At 35.7% G+C, this 22,551-nt stretch overlaps 2 protein-coding genes across 2 annotated transcripts; both read right to left on the reverse strand.

The window, feature by feature from the left end:
* Positions 1-688: 688 nt before the first annotated feature.
* LOC122016617 (mitochondrial import inner membrane translocase subunit Tim13-like) lies at positions 689-2,605 on the reverse strand. The gene is made up of 2 exons (XM_042573981.1): positions 2,448-2,605; positions 689-1,014 (listed from the first exon to the last, which is right to left on the reverse strand). Exons 1-2 carry the CDS (start codon positions 2,565-2,567, stop codon positions 865-867), a joined length of 270 nt encoding a protein of 89 aa, XP_042429915.1. The 5' UTR covers positions 2,568-2,605; the 3' UTR covers positions 689-864.
* A 1,332-nt stretch (positions 2,606-3,937) lies between these two features.
* LOC122017373 (MADS-box transcription factor 50-like) lies at positions 3,938-20,426 on the reverse strand. The gene is made up of 7 exons (XM_042574971.1): positions 20,009-20,426; positions 5,266-5,347; positions 4,848-4,909; positions 4,659-4,758; positions 4,543-4,584; positions 4,415-4,456; positions 3,938-4,274 (listed from the first exon to the last, which is right to left on the reverse strand). The coding sequence occupies exons 1-7, from the start codon at positions 20,188-20,190 to the stop codon at positions 4,146-4,148; spliced, it is 639 nt and encodes a 212-aa protein (XP_042430905.1). The 5' UTR covers positions 20,191-20,426; the 3' UTR covers positions 3,938-4,145.
* Between the last annotated feature and the right edge of the window lie 2,125 nt (positions 20,427-22,551).

The raw sequence follows: 22,551 nt of genomic DNA on the forward strand, positions 1-22,551 counted from the left end.
TAAAATTCTAAAGGGTGTTTTTAAAGAGGATAAGCTTCAAGGCAAAAATATAGATTTTGTTTGGGTGGATTGGACCCTACCTAGTAATTAGATGGGATCCAGCTCACTCAACTAATAAATGAACAAGGGATCAAGACTGATCCAAAAATCTTGGACCAGAAGATCCCTACCCTTCATTAACACCTTCACTTCACCTAATAATAAAAAAAAAATGAGGCGTTTAAAGAGGATGAAAATGAAAAAAAAAACTAAACTTACTTTTAAAGTTCTTTCTAAAGGGTGTTTTTAAAGAGGATAAACTTCCAGGTGAATAGATTTTGCTCAATTTAGTCTGTTAAAATTTTATACTTTTATTATTTAAAGTATAAAATATAATTTTTATATTTACTAAAATTGGTTGATTTCTAAAATGCCTCACATATTTACTTCATAATTAATGTCAAAATTTCTCATAAAACTTACATTTTTTTCTGAAAATATCTTAATTTAAGAACAAAGCTAGAGGACGTTTCGTTATAAAAAAAAAGTGTTAAGTTTATTAAATCTTAAAGGCATTTTTAAAAAATAAATAAAAAATAAATATTTGCTAATAACTAACTATTATTTAAACTATATAACTAATCGAATGTATGATCATAATTGCTAAATAGTGTTTAAGGTCAATTAATTGGATCCCATCTCATTGAAATTTTGCGGTATACATTTGTCAAGTATAATTATAAACTTGAAAGTAAATATAATTCGGAGAATGATTCTTTATGACCCTAATCTAGTATGTAAAAAATGTTTGTCATGAAAAAAGAAGAACTAACCATCTTCATGATTCTTTCTATAGGGACTCACCTTCGATTCAGACGGTTAAACCTAGTGTGGATTGCGGAAAAGAGCTCGGCTGACGATACCAGTGGCCTCGATGTACCGATCCACGCACCTAGAGATGCAACTGCTGTCACTCCCACTCATGCTTGTTCCAGGTTTTGTTATGCACTTCAGGTAGCACTTCTTTTCCACATTCTGCATGTACGAAAATTAATTAGGCGCGAATAAGGAATCAAGATGAGCATGAACCCGTATAGAAAAAAAAATCTAAATTTAGATATTAAATCTGTAAAAGTTTGGACCTTCAAATCGTCTACATCATTAAGTCCACAAAATTCTTTAAATTATCCAAACTAAATGCCCAATCCAGAAAAATGAAAGAAGGCATACTGATTGGCATGACATACGAACTACTCGTAGAAACTAACTATTATATCTCGATCTTCAATGAGGTAACGGGAGTGGCATACTAGATAAAGGCCATGAAGGAACAACCTATGGCTCAAATGTCTTCAAAAGATAATAGCATTGCTCATGACAAAAAGACTCGTTTATGCAAATTATACAAAGATCGAAGGGTTCCATAACAAAAGATGCATTACAACTGTTGTGTGCATTTAAAAAGATTGAAAAATACTTAGATTAAACAACACAGTTTTTGGGCCAGAAAGCATTGCAGACCAAATTCTGTCTTGAATATATGATAACTTGTTTATGTTGCGAATCGATCTGGATTGTTTTATCAGTCTAGAAACAGCTATGGAACTTCTTCCGGTATGAATTTGCCTTTCTGAGCCTAGGCATTCCAATGATGCAACCGCTCTTTGATATTGATCATTATGATCACAACTCACAAGACAACATGAATCCTGAACCAGTAGGTAACGATTTTATTTTACTCAGTCAGCAAGAAAGTCAGGAAACCATGTGTCAGATTTTTATTCCCTTAACCTTGTGAACTTGAACATGTTGTGTTGATTTTTATCACATTTGTTCTTTGGGTATTTTCACTACGATTACACAACTCACTAGACAACTTGAATCCTGAACCACTCAGAAAGATTTTATTTTCCTCATTAGCAAGAAACCTAATGTGTTGAATTTTATTCCAGTAAACTCATTAAATTCGACAACTTGAACAAGCAATGCTGACATTCATTCCATTTGTTCTTCAAAAACCTATTGATCAGGATGCAGATTCGAAAGCTTCAGCCTTGTTGGGCTTATAGGATTAAACAGCGTGTTTGTTAAGATTACATTATAAACCTGAACAGCTTGTATGGATTTTTATTTTATTTGTACTCCACGAACCCAAGGATCAGGATCTAGATTCGAAAGCTTCGGCCTTGTTGAATTCATAGGATTTAACAGCAAGTTGGCTAAGATTACATCAGAAACTCGAACACATTGTGTGGTTTTTTATTCCATAAATTCTCCACAAGCCTAAGGATCAGGATGTATATCGGAAAGGGCTATTTTTAGGCATCTAACAATGTGAACTCAAACCGATAATAGATTTCTGCCACAATCATAAGGAACTAATCAAGAAAGTTTCTTCTCTCATGGTGGAAGACCCAGAGAATCAATCGCAAGAACAAGAAGGACGAGGGGAGATTGTTTCGACGCACCTGAAGGAACTCCTCGGCGTACGCTACCTCGAGCTGGGATTTGAGCCGCTCCATCATCGCTTCCGGACACGGACGGGAAGAGGAACCGCTGGAAGAAGAGGGAGACATGGAGGAGTCCATACCTAATACCTAATAGGTGCGATGCTACGGTCCAACCCGAGTTCGAAAACAACGCAGATTTGGATCGGGTATTATTAGGTTCGGATTAGGTTTAGATTGGCGGATTAAAAATTTTCAAGTTGGGTCAGATCGAATTCGGGTTGACCCGGGTTGATCCACTTAAATATAGGATTTAGTGAGTTTTTTTGGATTAAATTTATTTTTATTTTAAAAATTAAGATGTTTTTATGTATATTAATATTATGTTTGTATAATAATAATAGAGTATTAAGATACAAGTAAAAAATTATAAGAAAAATAATAAAAATAGATCGTTTTGAATCGAATTTTTGAATTATCCGGTCGGATTTGAATTGGTCGAATTCAGGTTCAGGTTTAGTAGTTTTGAGTTGAACTTGAGTTCAGGTCGAATTCAGATTGAGTAAAACCAAAACTCAATCCGACCCAATCCAATCCAATGCACCTAAATTGACATCCTTACCCGTCCTCCCTATTGTTAAAAGTACTCAGAAACCGTAATTTCTTGAAAGTGCGATATTGTAGTGGGCCTTCTTAAGGAATAAAGCTTGGACAAGTACAGCCCATTAATTGTCACGACTGGGTTTAAATAAGAATTTAGCCGATTATTTTATTTGGATGTATTATCAATATCTGTATTTATACTCAATTTATAGTAGTTATTTTTTGGGGAAAAATTGGATAAAATATAATTTGAAATTTAATATGACAATTATAAAATATGAAACTAAGTTAATGTATCCAGATAATAATAAAAGCTTTATTGAGCCTTTTTTTTAATGGAACTCAATACTTAATTCTAGTTGATAAACACTACAATCTTATGTTTTCCATGAGAGCAGACTGAGAAACCTCCCTTTGGTCTTACACAGTTTTTAATTGAAAAAAAATCATATTCAAAGGAAATAGTATCTTAAACTTAAAATTTGCAAATATCCAGTTACTGAAAAATAAATCTTGGCATTTAAGATAATCCTTATGTGAAATATTTTTATCAATTTTTTCTTAAAGTAATTCTTAATATTCAATATATTTTTAAAATATCTCTAATGTTTTATTGATGTCAAAATATCTCTAAGGTTATTCATTATTAATAAACAGGAAGTATTTTGGCAATGAAATGAAAATTTTACAGATTTAATACTAATGAAACTTTAGAAGATATTTCTGAAAACACTTAATAATTAACCAAATTATCTGCCCAAGTCAATGAGTGCTCAGGTTAGTGTAGCTATGATCATTGTAAGTGAGTCCATAGATTTTAAAAAAAGAAAATTTTGACCAAAGCAAAGCAATGCAATTTCTAGATAAACAAATCGATATTGTGCTCCGATAAGAGATGCTTTGGGAGATTTAAGAACATTTATCAGATTTATAATTCAGGGAAGAAATCAACACAGCAATTTCTTACAATTACTGTTTGGATCTAAACTTGGCTACCATGTCATGAATAATACAGCTCTTGCATAAGCATTTTTTATGGCGCACATGTTGGAACAGATTCTGTGACACCATGAGAGTACCTAGAGGTCATCTCGCTTGGGATGATGATCACTTGACCTATCGACTGCCTGGCCTTCCGATCATCAGCTCGGTTTCTACTTCCGTATGCTCTTTTCGAGCGTGGCCATCTGTATCATCTTCTCGGATTGCAGTTAGTGTTAATTGAGGTTCTGACTTGCAGTTCACCTGTAAGGATCATACATTTTAGTTCCATTTGGAGGAAGAATCATTTAGGTAAGTCAAAACAGTTGGGTTTTATTTCATAGAACTCGTAGTGAATGAACATGGAAAAACAAGAACATTGAAAGGCATTTTTATTATCGTACCTGTTCGAGCAATGATGCATTCTCCTTCAGAAGTGAATTCTCCTGGAGTTGGGTGATGATGCCAATTGTATCGTAGTAATATGTTAGAAATGGATAAGATTGGGTGGTAGGATAAGATTGTAACTTACTTTCTCCTTTAGCTGTGCAATTTGCTCTTCCAACATTCTTCTCTATAAACAGAAAACAGTCTCTGTAAGATGAGTAAATTATGCTGTATACATATCAAGAGATTGTGGCAAATTACTCTTTTTTCCTTTACGCTGCGTAAGCTTTTCTCTAGTTGAACCTCGAGCTCGTTCAACTCCTCTGCGGAACATGATCCCAAGTTTTCACCCAAGATCTTCCTGCAGAAAATGTTGGTTCAAGGCAATTGAGTTTTGCAAGAACCACATGATTTTTTGTAGGAAGAAGGTAAGCCAACAATATTTATCACCTTTTCTGAGCTTCAATGTGCTCTATCTTCTTTGACATGTCTGCGGCTTCACATTTCCATTGCTACTTGCAAAATTGGTATCATGGTTTGAGACTATTGGAGCAACTAACAAAGTTATAAACTATACTTTTGGCACATAGATACTTCTTTTTTACCACTTCATTTAGATTTATATGTTTAATTTTCTTGACAAAATGGTAATAAGTGGATATTAAAATTCTACGCATATAACTTGAGTTTGATTTTTTCATTTTCATATTTCTTAACTGTTGTTCCCATATTGTACAAAGTCATAGAGACCAATATCTAAGGTCATTTATGCTTGGATTATTTATCTAAACTATGAGAAGTACGTCGAGTTAAACATTTAGATTAGCTGACAAAAAGATTATTAAACAAAGAATCTTGTAGCACCTACCTCCATGGTCCTTTCTGAGTCTTTGTTATTGATTTCAACTTCTTCTCTGTGTGACATATACCGTTCAATCGTATTCTGTACACTGAAAATTAGAGAAATGAAGACATTCAAGACTCTAACTGGGACAATGCTTTGAAATGTATGGCTGTTCTTAAATGATATACAAGAATTCCAATTGTGTGGTTCATATATTATAACATTTAATCTCACAATGAAACCAGTTGAATCAATTGGTAACAAGCGATAAAATAATTTATTAATCTAAGACGATTTTAATAAAGCCGACGCTTTAATACACAGTTATTATACTCTAACTACAAAATACTACCTAAAAGAGTCTCTTCCTCCTGGAAGGGCCTGAAGGGGCTAGTTGAGGAGCAATTGGAGCAGATTCATGGTGTCGATGTTAGTGGAACTAGAGAGCCCTAGTTATTCTGGGTCTTGACATGGCCTAGTTTTTAGCATCACTTATTCATACATTTCGTTACTAATGGAACAAGTAGATCAAGCTAACACACGTTGAGTTTGTATTGGGGCTAAAGGCTTCATAAGAAATGATATTTTATTATCTATTAAAGAATATTTTTTTCTTTTTTTTTCGATCCTTTTCTAGCATTTAAAATATCATTCCCACTTCATCAATCATATATTAACTCTACAAGAAACCCCGACCTTAGCTTAGCTTTTCTATCATTGCCACTGTATATGCTACTTACGGCGATCCAACACTAATACATAAAAATATGATGGCCAGAGTCTTTTCTTATTATTTATCCTACTAATTCCTTGTTGAATAGTTGATGATAGACATTTAAAATCCTTATGAAAAATTCCATATCCATTCATCTTGAATAACCTTATATATATATATATATATATATATATTTCTCTTATTGATCAAACAACAATTCATATATTTAATTTTGGTTCTATTTATCTCCAAACTATTGATCAGGCCAAGTTTGGGGCTTGCCTGACATGATTTGCAACATGGAGGTTTGTTCGGACCTTATTTGACCCATGAGCGAAAATTTGTTCTCCTCCAACTCTTCAAGAATATATATTATAACAACAATAATAATAATAAATTAATAATAGGCATACATTTTTTTATGCACATATACAAGAAAAAGTGAAAATAAAATGTTATTTTTTTATTATGTAATGTAAATCTGCAAAAAATAATATGGATTAAGTTGATGAGTCATTTTGAAATTTTAAGAAACTGATTGAGAAAATAATAACAGGTGCTATAAACATTTTCTAGAATCAATCTAGTTGCATCTAAAAATAAAAGTTAAGCATGAGTTGCTATAAACTGTTTGGGTGGATTCATAATAGAAGAAAAGAGAAAAGAAACAAATATCTAGCAATGGTAACAATGGGATACAAAATATATATAACTAGAATCGAAGCAAACAGGAGCACAACAAATGATTTTTCTGTAATTGCGTATTTTACAACAAGGATTAACTCTAAGTGTTTATGTTTTTACATAAGTACTCATTCAATTCATCCATCATATTCAAGATAAAGTTTCTTAATAATGTTATTTGGTTGAGTTAATTGATGAGAGTGCAAATAATTTAAATTTGAAAGCAAAGGCTTGAAATAAGGAGTAAAATTGAATTTTATATATATATATATATATATATATATATATATATATATATATATATATTAAGATGAATGCGTAGGAGTTAAAGATACATTTGATCTATCAGCCTAGAAAGCGGTATTAATGAAGATATCATTAGTGCCGATTGCAATAGAGAACTTTTTGAATCTTATAATCACTATGCTGCTAGGCTAGAAGTAAAACTAAAATTGCAGTACAAGTCATCTTACTTTCCCATCAGAGTATTGGACGATAGAAAATACTACATATAAAAGCTTAATGTAGAAGGCATAATATGTAAAGATGCTTAGTAACAGGAGTAATCCAATGTAACTCCAATAAATAATTTAATGATAAAAAAAAATTGTGGTGGTAATGATCAATGACAACAATTAAATTTTGTAAATAGAAGAAATGAATAACTCGAGTGGAAGGTATATGGATAACAGCTAAAGAAAAGTTAGTCGACATAGTAAAAGAATTACTTATTTTGAATATTAATAGTAAAATAAATTTGCATAGAACCGACTTAATGTATCTCTTTAACAATCAATATGGCATAAAAAGATAAAACAGATGAGAGTTCTTTATTAAATAATAAAGATAATGGATTAAAATTCAATTTATTTACCTATTCAAAATAATTAATGAAATACAAAAAGATGCAATGTTTTTATTAAATAGCAAAGGCAATGAATTTAATATAATTTCAATATATTTACCAATTCAAATAACAAAAATCAAGACTACTTCTGAATTATATGAGATCATCTACATGCATGGTCAAGGGTCGCCTTTGGGGAGATTGACTCTAGCACTTATGGTTATCATTGTACCTATACAAAATAACAAATGACAAAAAATCAAGACTAATCTGAATTATATGAGATTAATTACTTATATCTATCTTATCGCTAAGCTATATGCAATGTTAGACACACTAAGCTATAAGCAATGTTAAGGATCACCATGGCAAGGTTCTGTTGAAATTGCACTACTCATAATGGTCTGACAACTAATGTCACACCCATATAGTATCAAGATATGCTATATTTGTCTTAATCGATCATAGTGTTAACATGGATATCCATAATCTATTTAAGTAGGCTCAAGTAGCTAATCTCATATCATATCAAGGTACATATTGTTGTATTTGCTCCCAATAAGAAGGGGATTTCTTCTGCCTTTTAGTAAGAATTTGTGTGCAAAAGGGGATAGATCACATGGATTTTTGCTCACATGGATTTTTGCTCACATGGTTAAGAAAGAGAAGGGCCCGTGCATACACATAGAGTGAGTCTTAGCATTAACTCAAAAGGGAGGAAGGGTTGGCTTTTCATTGCTTGGGAAGATGTGTGGAGGCTTTGCATGAGGCAGGGGAAGATGGAGATGGAGAGGAATAGTGGGAACTGGGAAGGAAGCTGTGAACGCTAGTTGCAATAGATAGAGAATGTTGTGAAAGAGTAGGAGAAGGTGATATTCATGGTATTTTTTTTATCATGTTCATATTATATGTAGTGAAACTCCGCCCATGACGACCGGTCATGGCCAGTCTCAAGCCCGGATAAAGGAGGAAGGTTGCGTTAGGTTGTCAGTCAGCATCAAACTATGGTAAATATTCAATGAATGAATCCATTAAATTATTGTGTTAATGTTAGGTTGTTCCCGGCCCGGAAGGAACGCGTTGCAGGATCCGACTGTAACGTCTCGGTAAGGACCGCTACATCTCCAAAACTCGGGTGTAGTGCTAAATATGCAAAAGTTCGCGTTACAGGGTCCGACTGTAATGTCTTAGCAAGAACCGCTACATCTCCATGAGAACTTGGATGTAGTGTTAAATAGGCAAGAGTTCTCACACCATAGGTTGGATAAGGACAAATATGATAGGAAAATTGATAATCTAAGATTTGGAACATGGAACATAGGAACTCTCACTGGTAAATCAATAGAGATAGTAGATACGATGATTAGGAGAAGAATTAGTATTTTGTGTGTACAAGAGACAAAATGTACTGGCGAGAAGGCAAAGATGATAGAGAACTCGGGTTTTAAGTTATGGTACACTAGAAAGAGTAAAACAAGAAATGGAATGAGTATTATTGTAGATAGTTTGTTAAATGATGAAGTTGTAGGAGTAGTTAGAAAAAGGGATAGAATTATAGCCCTTAAGATAATAGTGGCGAAAGAAACTATAAACATAATTAGCGTGTATGCACCACAAGTAGGATTAGATGAAGCTACCAAATCAAGATTTTGGAAGGACTTAGATGAAATATTACAAAATATTCCACCAAATGAAATGATTTTAATAGGAGATGACCTAAATGGGCATGTCGAAGCGAAAAATGAGGAATATGAGAGAGTACATAAGAGTTATGGGTTTGGAACGAGGAATGAGGAAGGAGAAACTATATTAGATTTTGCGATAGCATATGACCTTATATTAGCTAACACATTTTTTAAGAAAAGAGAAGAACACTTAGTCACATTCAAAAGTGGAATAATAAATCGCAAATTGACTTTCTTATGGTTAGGAAGAAGGATAGAAAGATTTGTAAAGATTGCAAAGTCATCCCTGGAGAAAGCTTAACTACCCAACATAGGATAGTAGTGTTGGATATACGCATCAAACATAGTATCAATAGAAAGAAAATATATACAATTCCTAGAATTAAGTGGTGGAAGTTAAAGGATGGGAAGCAAAATATATTTAAGGAAAAGGTAGAAGTACAAACATTAGGTGAAATATACGATGACTCTAATACAACATGGGATAAGATGGTATCAAAGTTGAAAATAATAGCTAAGAGTGTACTCGGTGAGTCAAAGGGACATGCACCACTAAGTAAAGAATCTTGGTGGTGGAATGAGAATGTACAAGAGAAAGTGAAGGAAAAACGAATAGCTTATAAGGAATTATATATTTGTAAGAACGAGGAAAACTTTAAAAAATATACAATAGCCAAGAAAGAAGCTAACAAAGTAGTGAGTGAAGCAAAAAATGAAACTTTTGAACGGTTATATCAAAAATTGGATACAAAAGAAGAAGAAAGAGACATTTATAGAATAGCTAAAGTAAGAGAAAGGAAAACAAAAGATCTTAGCCAAATAAAATGTATTAAAGATGAATGTAATAGGGTATTAGTAAACGATGGAGAAATAAAAGAGCAGTGGAAAATGTATTTTCATCAACTTTTTAATGAAGGTTTAGGTGACCAACTTAACTTAGGTCATTTAAGTAGGTCAAATGAGCATAGAAATTTTAGTTTTTATCGTAGAATTCAAAATTCAGAAGTAAAATAAACTTTAAATGAGATGCACAATAGAAAAGTCGTTGGACCAGATGATATTCCGATAGAGGTATGAAAATGCTTAGAGAAACAAGGTATTGAATGGCTTACAAAATTATTTAACATGATATTGAAAACGAAAAAAATACATAATCAATGGAGGATAAGTACTCTAGTTCTCTTATATAAGAATAAGGGAAACGTACAAAATTGTGCAAACTATATGGGTATTAAACTAATGAGTCATATTATGAAACTTTGGGAAAAAGTAATAGAAAAAGATTAAGGAAGAATACCACAGTGACAGAAAATCAATTTGGGTGCATGCCTGGAAAGTCGACAATAGAAGTTATACATCTTCTTAGACAATTAATTGAAAAATATCGGGAGCAAAAATAAGATCTACACATGGTATTCATTAACTTAGAAAAAGCTTATACTAATTAAGGATATGTATGAGGATGTAACGACCAGAGTAAAGACTTCAGGCGGAGTAACTGAAGCATTTCCAATAAAAATAGGGTTATATCAAGGATCAGCTTTAAGTCCCTATCTTTTTACACTAATTATGGGCGAACTCACTGCGCACATTCAAGACACAGTACCGTGGTGCATGTTGTTTGCATATGACATTATTTTGGTAGATGAGACACGTGAAGGAGTAAATGCTAAACTAGAATCTTGGAGGGAAACACTAGAAGGAAAATGTTTTAAGCTTAGTAGATTAAAGACAGAATATATGGAATTTAAGTTTAGCAATATTAAAAGTAATGAAACAATTGTTAAGATAGGAGAGGACGAGTTGCCCGGAACTGAGAGATTTAAATATTTAGGATCATTTTTGCAAAATGATGGAGGGATTAAGAGATATGTCTTACATAAAATACAAGCAAGATGGGTGAAATGGAGGGGAGCGTCGAGTGTTTTATGTGACCGTAAAGTACCTCTTAAACTTAAAGGTAAATTCTATAAAACCGCAGTTAGACTTGCTATGTTATATGGAGCTGAATGTTGGGCTATGACTCGAGCACATGAGCAAAAAATGAGAGTTGCAGAGATGAGAATGTTAAGGTGGATGTGTGGACATACGAGGATGGACAAAATAAGAAATAAGAACATTAGAGAGAAAGTCGGAGTTGCATCTATTGAGGAAAAACTCCGAGAGACACGTTTAAGATGGTACGGGCATGTACTTAAACGACCAATAAATGCTTCAGTTAGGCGATGTTAAACTATGATAAACATACATATCAAACGAGGAAGAGGAAGACCAAAAAAGACTTGGTTAGGAAAAATAAAACAAGATAAAATTTATTTTAATATAGATGATGATATAATAGGAGATAGAGCTCAATGGCGTAAAAGGATTCATACAGCCGACCCCACCTAGTGGGAAAAAGCTTAAGACTAAGAGACAAACAACAACCAACATATTCCAAAATTCTCTTTCAAATTTAACCTATTAGTCTCTATCATATTAATTTAACTTTGTTAATATCTTCTCATTGTCGAATAATTATTAAATACTTCAAATGATTCTCTCACCGTTATTTATTTTAATTTTATGATTTAAATATTTAATTTTAATGCCACTTAGCGTTTAAAGTTTCTTATATAATAATTATAAATTCATTTAATGGTAATGCAAAAAGTGCCATATTTATATATATTTGAAATAAACAGAGGCATACAGTATGACATCTAGTCGATGTTGAAAAATGCATACCTGATAGGCAAATGCATATGTGTCCATTAAATTAATCAACCAAAGTATATATATATATATAAAGATAGAGATAGATATAGATAAATAAAAAATAGGTAATAACTAAATTAATCACGTTATGCAGGATATAATTGCTTATATAGTATTTTGTATATGAATCGAAGTAAAATTCAGGAGCTTTGGTAATGTATAAAAATATTTAGTGATGCGATTGTGAGCATATTAATCCGGACATGACATGTAGTGGCGACGGGTTTTTTTTCCCCCTTACATTAGAGGTGATAAGATTTCTTATTTTCATGAGATAAATTAGTCGAATTAGACTTTCCTATTTTCATGAGTTAGTGGTGTTAGTTTGTGGTGTACTTAAAGAGTCCTAGAGATGTGTAGTAATAAATTCATTTTTCCTCACTGTACGAAAGTATTCTGGCAGTTATTTTCCTTCTCGCTCTATTCATTTTTCACATTAGTGAGTGTATGTGTCTTTGGGTGTGATACCAACAGTTTCTAAGCCAACATCTGGTATCAGAGCGAAGTTAGTATAGAACTCCCAAGTTAGTATAGAACTCCCAAGTTAGTATTGAAGACCCAAGAATCCACGACTCCACGATAATGTCGGGTGTCCCACAATCTGTTGTGAAGGAGAACGGCGAAGTGTCATTTCCCTATCCAATGCTAAGTCCTCACAATTATACTGTGTGGGCAATCAAGACAAAAGCGATTCTTGATGCCCAGGGAGTCTGGGAGGCGGTGGAGCCAGCGGAAGGAAGCCAGCTGGATGCAAAGAAGGACAAAAAGACGTGTGCATACATCTTGCAGTGTGTCCCCGAAGACATCCTTCTCTAGATCACAAAAAAAAAGACGGCAAAGGAAGTCTGGGACAACCTCAAGATGAGGTATCTTGGTAGTGATCGGGTGAAGAAGGCACGATTACAGACGTTGAAGAGCGAGTTCGACGCCCTCCGGATGAAAGAGACCGAGACGATTAATGAGTTTGCTGGCAAACTCAGCGCCATGTGCAGCAAGTTCTCCACTCTTGGTGTCACGCTTGAAGACTGCTCTTTGGTAAAGAAGTTGCTCGATTTTGTCCCTGATAAATTCTTTCCTATTGTTGCTGGTATTGAGCAGTTTCACGACCTTGAGACAATACCATTTGAGGAGACTATAGGACGACTAAAGGCGTACGAGGAACGAGCATTACGATTACGCGGCAATATCAACAACACTGAAGGTGAGCACCTACTTACTCATGCCACATGGCAAATGCGACAGAAGGAGAGCAACGAGGACATTTCGTCAGGAGGCAAGGGTCGTGAGTCCAGGAGCCCTGGTCGTGGAAAATGGCGTGGGCATGGGCGAGGGCGCGGTCGTGGCCATGGTACACCGCGCCAAGACAGTGCAGGAGGCACTAGCAGCAACGGCAAAGGCACTCGTGACAAGAGTCATATAAAGTGTTTCAATTGTGAGAAAATAGGGCATTATGCGTCCGAATGCTACAATAAGCATCGTGATGATGAGGCTCACCTCACCTGCGCCACCGATGAAGAACCAACACTGATGATGACCATGTCCCAAGAGGAGTCTCACACTAGGCGTGAGCGGCAGGATACCATTCTGCTAAGTGAAGATAGATTGCTATCGGAGATGTACCGCGACGTTAAGAAAAGAGATAAAGACATCTGATACCTTGACAACGATGCCAACAACCGGGAGGGTGAGGTTTCAAGAACTAAATGAAACCATCACCGGGAGGGTGAGGTTTGACGATGGATCAACCATTGAGATCATGGGCAAGGGGACGGTTGAGTTCGAATGCAAGAATGGCGATCAGAAGGCTCTCCACGAGGTATACTACATTCCGAAACTTTGTAGTAATATCATAAGTCTTGGTCAATTGACAAAAGCTGGGAATAAGGTGCATATGGAAGGAGATACCATGAAGGTGATTGATAGGAGCGGGAAGCTCTTGATGCTGGTAAAGCGAACACAGAATCGCTTGTACAAGATAGCCTTGAAGATATTCAAGCAAGTCTATCTCCTAGCAAGACTAGAAGACCCAACTTGGTTATGGCATGCAAGGCTCGGACATGTCAATTTCCATGACTTGAAGCTGTTGGGTGAGAAGAAATTAACGATTGATGTGCCACTATTGCTCCAGCCGAACACGCTTTGCAAGGTGTGTGTGATCACTAAGCATGCAAGGTCACCATTCCCGTGCCAAGCAAACTTTAGAGCGGAGAAGCCATGGGAACTTCTCCATGCTGATATTTGCGGGCCAATCACACCATGTACACTCGTCGGTAACAAGTATTTCCTTTTAATTGTTGATGATTTCACAAGGTGGATGTGGGTGTTTGTATTGGCAGCAAAGAATGATGCTTTCTAAACATTCAAGAAGTTCAAATTCTTGACGGAGAACAAGACTGAGCACAAGATCAGAACACTCCGGACAGACCGAGGCGACGAGTTTCTATCCACGGAGTTCATTCGGTTCTGTGAAAATGAAGGAATCGAATGACACCTCACGGCTCCCTACACACCCCAACAGAATGGTGTTGTGGAGCGCCGGAATCGCACCATGATGGCTATGGCAAGATCTCTCCTCAAGGGTACACACATGCGAGCAAGGTTCTGGGGAGAAGCGGTTAGGCATGCTGTCTATCTGCTAAACCGTCTCCCAACTAAGGCGCTGGGAGAATGTACCCCATTTGAAGCTTGGACAGGGAGAAGCCACATCTCGCTCACTTGAGAGTATTCGGTTGTGTTGCATATGTGAAAAATACAACCCCTCATCTTAAAAAACATGACGACAGAAGCTCACCCATGGTATACTTGGGTGTCGAGGAAGGCTGCAAAGCTCATCGTGTATTTGATCCAAGGCATGGTAAGCTACAAATAAGTAGAGATGTAATGTTTCAAGAAAATTGTGAATGGACATGGAATGCAGGTGCTAACAAGGACGAAAACTTATCGGAGTTTATGGTGGTGGATGCATTCGACACCGACGAGGTTATTGTTACAGCAGACGTTGAGGCAGGGGCAGAACATGTCACACCACCGGCAACAGCCGTAGTACCCATGCCAAGAGCGTCAAGTCCATCTACAACACCATCAAACACCCATGCAGTTACCTCGCCTCCAATAACAAACACACCCGAGTCTCATGAAGGGCCAACCCATTTTAGATTCATTGTCAATATCTATGCCAACACTGAGGAAGTAGTTGGTGTTGATGAAGAAGAGAATGAGGTGATGATGGTGATGTCTGAAGGGCCGACATATTACCAAGAGGCTGCAATCAAGGCTTACTGGTACGAAGCAATGGAGGAAGTGCTAAGATCTATTGAGATGAACAAGACCTGGACTCTAACTAAGCTCCCATTAGGCCACAAACCTATCGGCCTAAAGTGGGTGTTCAAACTGAAGAAAGATTCAACGGGGAAAGTCGTTAAGCACAAAGCAAGATTAGTGGCTAAAGGCTATATACAAAGACAAGGCATCGACTTTGAAGAGGTGTTTGCACCTGTCACTAGACTTGACACTATTCGAGTCATTCTTGCGCTTGCGGCAAATCAAAGTTAGGAAGTACACCATCTAAATGTGAAGTCAGCATTTCTTAACGGAGAGTTAAAAGAAGAAATATATGTCACTCAACCGGAAGGGTTTGAGGTACAAAATCATAAACACAAGGTGTACAGGTTGTCCAAAGCCCTCTATGGACTGCGCCAAGCTCCACGAGCTTGGAACATGCGACTGAACAGGAGTCTGGAAGAGCTTGGTTTCAAAAAATGTACTCAAGAACATGCAGTATATACAAGTGGTGAAGGAGAAGCAAGTATACTTGTTGGAGTGTATGTCGACGATCTCATCGTGGCAGGAAGTATCACAGAAGAAATCAACAAATTCAAACAACAAATGATGACAGAATTTGAGATGAGTAATTTGGGTCTTCTCTCCTACTACTTAGGAATTGAAGTAGAACAACAGAAGAACCAAATTTTACTTAGACAATCAACTTATGCCAAGAAAATCCTATCTCGATTCAAGATGGAAGATTGTAATGCACAAAGCATCCAATGGAACCCAAGACACAGCTGCATAAAGACTTGGAAGGGACTCCAATTGACGCCACGGAGTACAGGCGCATCATTGGTTGTCTGAGATATTTGATACACACACGGCCTGACCTATCATATTCTGTCGGAATGGCGAGCAGATACATGGAGAGACCTACAATCATGTATCACAAGGTGGTCAAACAGATTCTCAGATATTTGAAAGGTACAATTCACTTTGGACTTGTTTACATGAAGGGACCCAGGAAATTGGTATATTCGGCTACTCGGACAGTGATCTAGCCAGTGATCTAGATGGGAGGAAAAGTACAAGTGGAATGACTTTCTATTTTAATGAAAGTTTGGTGTCTTGGAATTCACATAAGCATAAGACCGTGGCACTTTCATCTTGAGAGGCTGAGTTCATGGTTGCCACAACTGCAGCTTGTTATGCTTTGTAGTTAAGGAGCCTTGCCAGCGAATTAACCGGTGTAGAGCCAAAGTCGGTGACTCTGTTTGTCGACAACAAATCTGCCATAGCTCTCATGAAGAATCCGATATTTCATGGTCACAGCAAGCATATAGATACAAGGTTCCATTTTATCAGAGAATGTATTGAGAAGGGACAAATTGTGATTGAGTTCGTTAATACCGATGAACAGCGAGCCGATGTATTAACTAAAGCATTGCCAGAAGTGAAGTTAGCTGCCATGCAACAACTACTCGGCGTCCGTGATTTAGAGCCATGTCAGGAATAGGAGGGGTAATGTGAGCATATTAATCCGGATATGACACGTAGTGGCCACGGTTTTTTTTTCCTTGCATTAGTGGTGATAAGATTTTCTATTTTCATGGGATAAATTAGTGAAATTAGTCTTTCCTATTTTCATGAGTTAGTGGTGTTAGTGTATGGTGTATTTAAAAAGTCCTAGAGATGTGTAGTAATCAATTCATTTTTCCTCGGTGTAAGAAAGTATTCTAGCAGTTATTTTCATCCTCGCTCTATTTATTTTTCACATTAGTAAGTGTACGTATCTTTGGGTGCGATACCAACAGTCTCTAAGCCAACAATGATGAAGTACAGCATAATACCAACTTAATGAATCACTTAAGAAGCAAAGTTGAAGAAATGAGAAATTATAGCAAGAGATAATAGAGGCAAAACAAATATATTAAGATGTAAAACATATGCTAATGTATAATTCGATATGACAATGATGTAGAAGGGAAATGAAGTTACAACTATTGGCACTATTTATCTACCAAAACAAGGCTAAATGAGGTCATATAAATCCAGAAAGAAAGATGGAACTTTATACATACTACAACTATTGAACATAGAGATTCAAAGGCTATGAATGAATAAATAATCCATTGTTGTTGAACTGTCAAAGAGATTCAACAAACGGGTAGGAATTAATAAATAAATAATCCAGAGTTATGTAAGTGATGCTGATATTAGAAACCAATAGCTATTGACACTTTAAGGGAGTGTTTGGGAGAGCTTTTTCTTATTTAAAAGTGATTCTTATAGAAATTAATTTGAAGTTAGTGAGAAGCTAAAGTATGGAGTGTATGAAAATAGAAGCCAAAAGATAATATAAGGTAAAGTTGGAGTGTTTGATGAATAATTATTTCCCAGCTTAATTTTTAGTTAAATGACAATAATATCTTTAGACAGTATAAATTTATCTTTTTTAATTATCTAAATATAATTTTGATACACTATTTGTTTATATAATTATTATTATATTTTAAATATTGTATCAAAATAATTATTTTTTTATAATGAAAAAATATATAAAAATAAAAAAAATGACAAAATTTATATAAATATACAAAAATATGTATAAAAAAAGTCTAGAAATACAAATTATACAAAATAAAATAAAATATTATTTAAAAAATAAATATCGTAGAAGTGTGTCAGTAATTATGTAAAATGATACATTTATTAAGGTCATAAATGTGATAGCAATTATGTAAAATGATAAATTTATTAAGGACATAAATATCAACTTTTAAATTTAGACCATAAATAAAAAAACATAAGCAAGAAAAGACATCAAATTCTTGCTTCTAGCTTTTGAGTAAAAGTTACAGAAGTTGAAGTAGAAGTTGACATTCACATACACGCAAAAGTGCTTCGATATAGCTAGAATCTAAGAAGCACTTAGTAGAAGCTCTCCCAAACACTCCCTAAATAGAGGTGTCAACATGTCGTGTTTGAGTCAGACATGATTCATAATAGGACCTTCTTTTCATGTCATGCTTGACTTGACCCAATTTCAAACACAAGCAACATGAGATCGAATGAACCATGTATGTGGTGGCATTGGCATAAGCCCACAAAGCCAATAATTTAAATTAAAAAATATAAAAATAAAAAAGTTCAAAAAATAATAGAAACTATAAATACTTATAAAATATGATTGATTAAAATTTTGATATTGGTATTTTACTTTAAAAATTATAAATATAAAAAACTTTTAGAATAATATTAATATCATGATACTATTTGAAATATTTTACGCGGCCTTATCCTGCATTGCAAGAGACTATTTTCGTGTTTCAAATCAATGACCACAAGATCACACAACCTTTTGGTCAAGGGTTCGAGTCGCGAAACATCCTCTTACAATGTACAATAAGACTGCGTATAATAAATCTTATATGGTATGATCCTTCCCCAAGACTGCATATTGAGGAGCTTCGTGCACAGACTGCCCTTTATTATTATTATTATTAATTTATATATAAAAATTAGCTTGAACTTGGATTGATTCGTCTAGCCTTGTCATGAGTTGGACCCATGAGTTGCAATGGGTATTTTGGGTTGAGCATGACATGGTCCAAGTCAACCTAGCACAGTCTAGATTGAATCTTGAGCCGCTCACCACACTTCCATCTTTGAGCTAATAACTAATTATAGCGTAAAGGCTTAAAGTGAAATAACAACTATTGTAATTTGTAAATAGAGAACATAAATATTAAAGAGTGAAAACTCTAAATCTAACCTTTCAATAAAATATTTGCAACTCACACTGAGATACTGTAGCAACTAACCTTTTAATAAAATATTTGCAACCCACATAGAGATGTGGCAGCAAAGACTCCCCCGTGACCAATATTTAATTAAACGTTTGGGTGGATTTATTAGTGATGATTAAAAGGTGATAAAAATATTGAAAATTAAATGTAATTACTTGTGTTAATAAATAGTAAATAGTGAAAAATAACTGCAATGGATGGTGATACTAATGTATCATTAAATGTCAACATATCTAGAGTAGTAAACTCCTATTCAAAACTAAGTGATGTTTTTTTTCTTTCTTTAAGCTCCTATTCAAGATTAAGAATTTATGCACATCTTTTGCATTTATACCATTTAGCAATTTATGGTTACTCTATTTCTTTTTTATTTTGTTTGTTTGACACTTTACTAACTTGGTCCTCTTTATTTTCCTTTCTGCTTATTTTAAAGTTATTATTTTTTTTTGTTATAGTTCTCTCTTTTTTTTATTATATGTCATTAAGTAAGATACCTCCTAGTTACCGGTGGTAATGACATGCAATATGGACAGAAATTAAATTGAAGCATTGATTATAAACTTCGAAAGCAAAAATATAGATGATCAAAAATGGATTTCCTATCCGTCGATAAGACATGAAATAAAGATGAACATACTTTAACAGGAAGCACCGATTAGAAATTTGGCATGTTGCCGAGTAAAATTAGATCGAGATGGGTATGACAGTATCCCTTAATAGCAAAATCGATACGGAGCTCCTACGTCTCAATGAAACTAGCAGACAATAATGCTCCTAATATCAGAAAGCCATTGCCGATTCATTTATCGTACAGCGGTTGAGATGACGTGACACAAAATAAGAAATACGCATTTATGGCGATGTACGGGCACGTAGAAATGGGTTCACGAAACCCTAAACACAAGGAGCCCAAAAACAAGCTACGAAGCAAAAAGCTACAACAGCTAGAGAGCACCATACCGAAAGAAAAAGACGAAGACAGAGATAGGGTTTGGGATGCTACCTGGAGCTGGCGAACTCGTAGAGCTTTCCCCTCGCGGAGAAGACGATGAGGGCGACCTCGGCGTCGCAGAGGACGGAGAGCTCGTGCGCCTTCTTGAGGAGGCCGTTCCGCCGCTTCGAAAAGGTCACCTGCCGGCTCGCCGCGTTTTCTATCCGCCGCATCTGCGTCTTCCCCCTCACCATCTTCCCTCCGTCTTCGCTTCCCCCCGATCGATCTAAAGAAATTAACCCTACACGAGCTAGGAGGAGGCGGTGGCTCTCGATCGATCACGGCGCAAGTGGAGATCAACCACCAAAAAAAGAAAGGCAACCACGATGAAGAGGTCGAGAACCAAGCAAGTCTTTTTATATACAAGAAGAGGAGGTTGAGTTTTGTTACCATAATTGTCGCTCCTCTCCCTTTCCCGGAAAAGGAAAAAAAGAGACGCCAAGGAAATGGAAGGAGGAAGGTTTGACTATGATTCACGTCGTCGCTGTCCTAGACTATTCGAACTACAATGCTTTGCCCACTAATATTGAGTGATTTATAGGGTCCCACTCTTAAACACTCAGCACAGCGGATGAGTCTCGTGAACGGTGGCGGAGACAGGGAGCGACTGGCAGATACGAGAAAGGAGTCCAATGGAAGGTGGAGAGAGATGAGAGAAGCAGATACGCGACGCGTGGCACAACGAGATTGACGAAGAAGGATCGAACGGCCACCTAGGCCCCACTGGGGCCCACCTTGTACGAGGGAAAGCAGAAGTTCGTTCCGTACGAAAAAGGAACTTTTATAATTAGCCCTCGCATGTTAACAAAATTCTGCCTTCGTCTCACATAATTTGGAAAATTATCATTTGACCACTAGAGAAATCCTTTTTTTCATTTTACCACTAGACAAATATTAACTCGAACTTTAACAATTTACGTGAAGAATTTCTCCTAGCATCGTTGACGATTATTATTACTTTTGTCAATTGTGTTGTATTTTAGTGCACAAATGAATATAATTTTAAAAATATCATAGGCATAGAAATATGACAAGTAAAAATTAATAGAACATCCTAAATTATATAAGATCATGTTTGAAATCAAGGAGAATAATGCGCTAGACAGATGACTTCGATATTGACCATAAAGAGACTTCAGATGGAAGTAACTTGGTGCCACGAGTGAATCTGCATATTAAGGAGAAAAACTAGAAGCAAGAAATGTCAGTTATCAAGCCAAGGAGGAGTCCCTAGCACAGAAACTTTGATGCTCAAGTTAGACAAGTAGTGATGGAGAAAAAGAATAACAACAACTGCAAACAATGAACTGTGATAGCGAAATCTCATGTACTTGTGTTTATAGATGAAAACCCCCTTATATAATGTTATTTTTTCTCTTTGCACAAATCTCGATGCATTACCAAAATAGGGTCGACTATTATGACACTTTGCCACAATGAAATAAGCTCATAATTTTTGTGCTTTGTAGGGTAGAAGCTTCAGTGTACAGCTTACACGGGGAATATTTCCTTGATTCCATGACCACAGTTACGTAAAACGTCAAAAAGAAATGTTGACCTAGTGAGCTATTAATATGGTGTATGTTAGAATACTCCAAAGCTAGATGAGAGGGGGGTGAATAGTTGATGTTAATTTTCGTCTTGCTCATTTGCTTGCTTCGTTAATATTGATTTTACAGTGGATAAATTTAGAGTAAGCTATCAATGCTAACAAGTAGGATTTACTTGGTATCCACCTTAAAATGAGGTGACTAATCCAAAGATCCACTCCGAGCATACTCTCCATTATGAAATACACTCATTTTCGGAACAATCTGGAGGTACATAAACCTCTAACTCAGGAACAAGAAAATACAACTAGAAATGAGGAAACAAACATAAATACAAATCAAAGACGACTTGACACTTTGAACCTTTAATCTTTGAGTCTTTCTTACTTAGAATGCCCCTTGAAGATGGGAAATACAACAACACTTTATCTCCTAAAACTTCCAAGAATTGGTTCGAGAGAAACGTGTACATCTTTTTGCATTTCAACTTGTCGTCACCTTTATATCTGTGCTTTTAGGGCTCCCAATCGATTGAGTCAGCTCCCAATTGATTGTCACATCAAATCCTAGTGATTACAGTCGCCCAAAGCTCACAACCTGCACAACGGTCATATCTCAATCAATTGACCAATTGATTAGGAAGACTTCAATCAATCAATTTATCGATTTAAAGCGCTTCTGTGCTCTCGTAGAAGACCAGGAATCTATTGACCAATCGATTCCGGCTATCTCGCAATCTTGCGAGAAAACCCAGCCCAATCGATTAATTGATTGATTGGGGAGTAATTCAATCAATCGGTTGATCAATTGAGAACCTTTATGTGCTCGCGAGAATGTCTGCCAATCGATCAAGCATAGCCTAAGCTGATCGATTGGTGTAGCCCCAATTGAGCAGAATCGCCTTTAATCGCAACACTCTCTCAATCGATCGACTGACCAACCCTAACTTGCTTAACTCAAGTCTAAGATTCTCATGCCCAATATATGATCAACCATGACTTGTTG

The sequence above is a fragment of the Zingiber officinale genome, chromosome 8B, assembly GCF_018446385.1.
Source record: "Zingiber officinale cultivar Zhangliang chromosome 8B, Zo_v1.1, whole genome shotgun sequence".
Classification (NCBI taxonomy): Eukaryota; Viridiplantae; Streptophyta; class Magnoliopsida; order Zingiberales; family Zingiberaceae; genus Zingiber; species Zingiber officinale.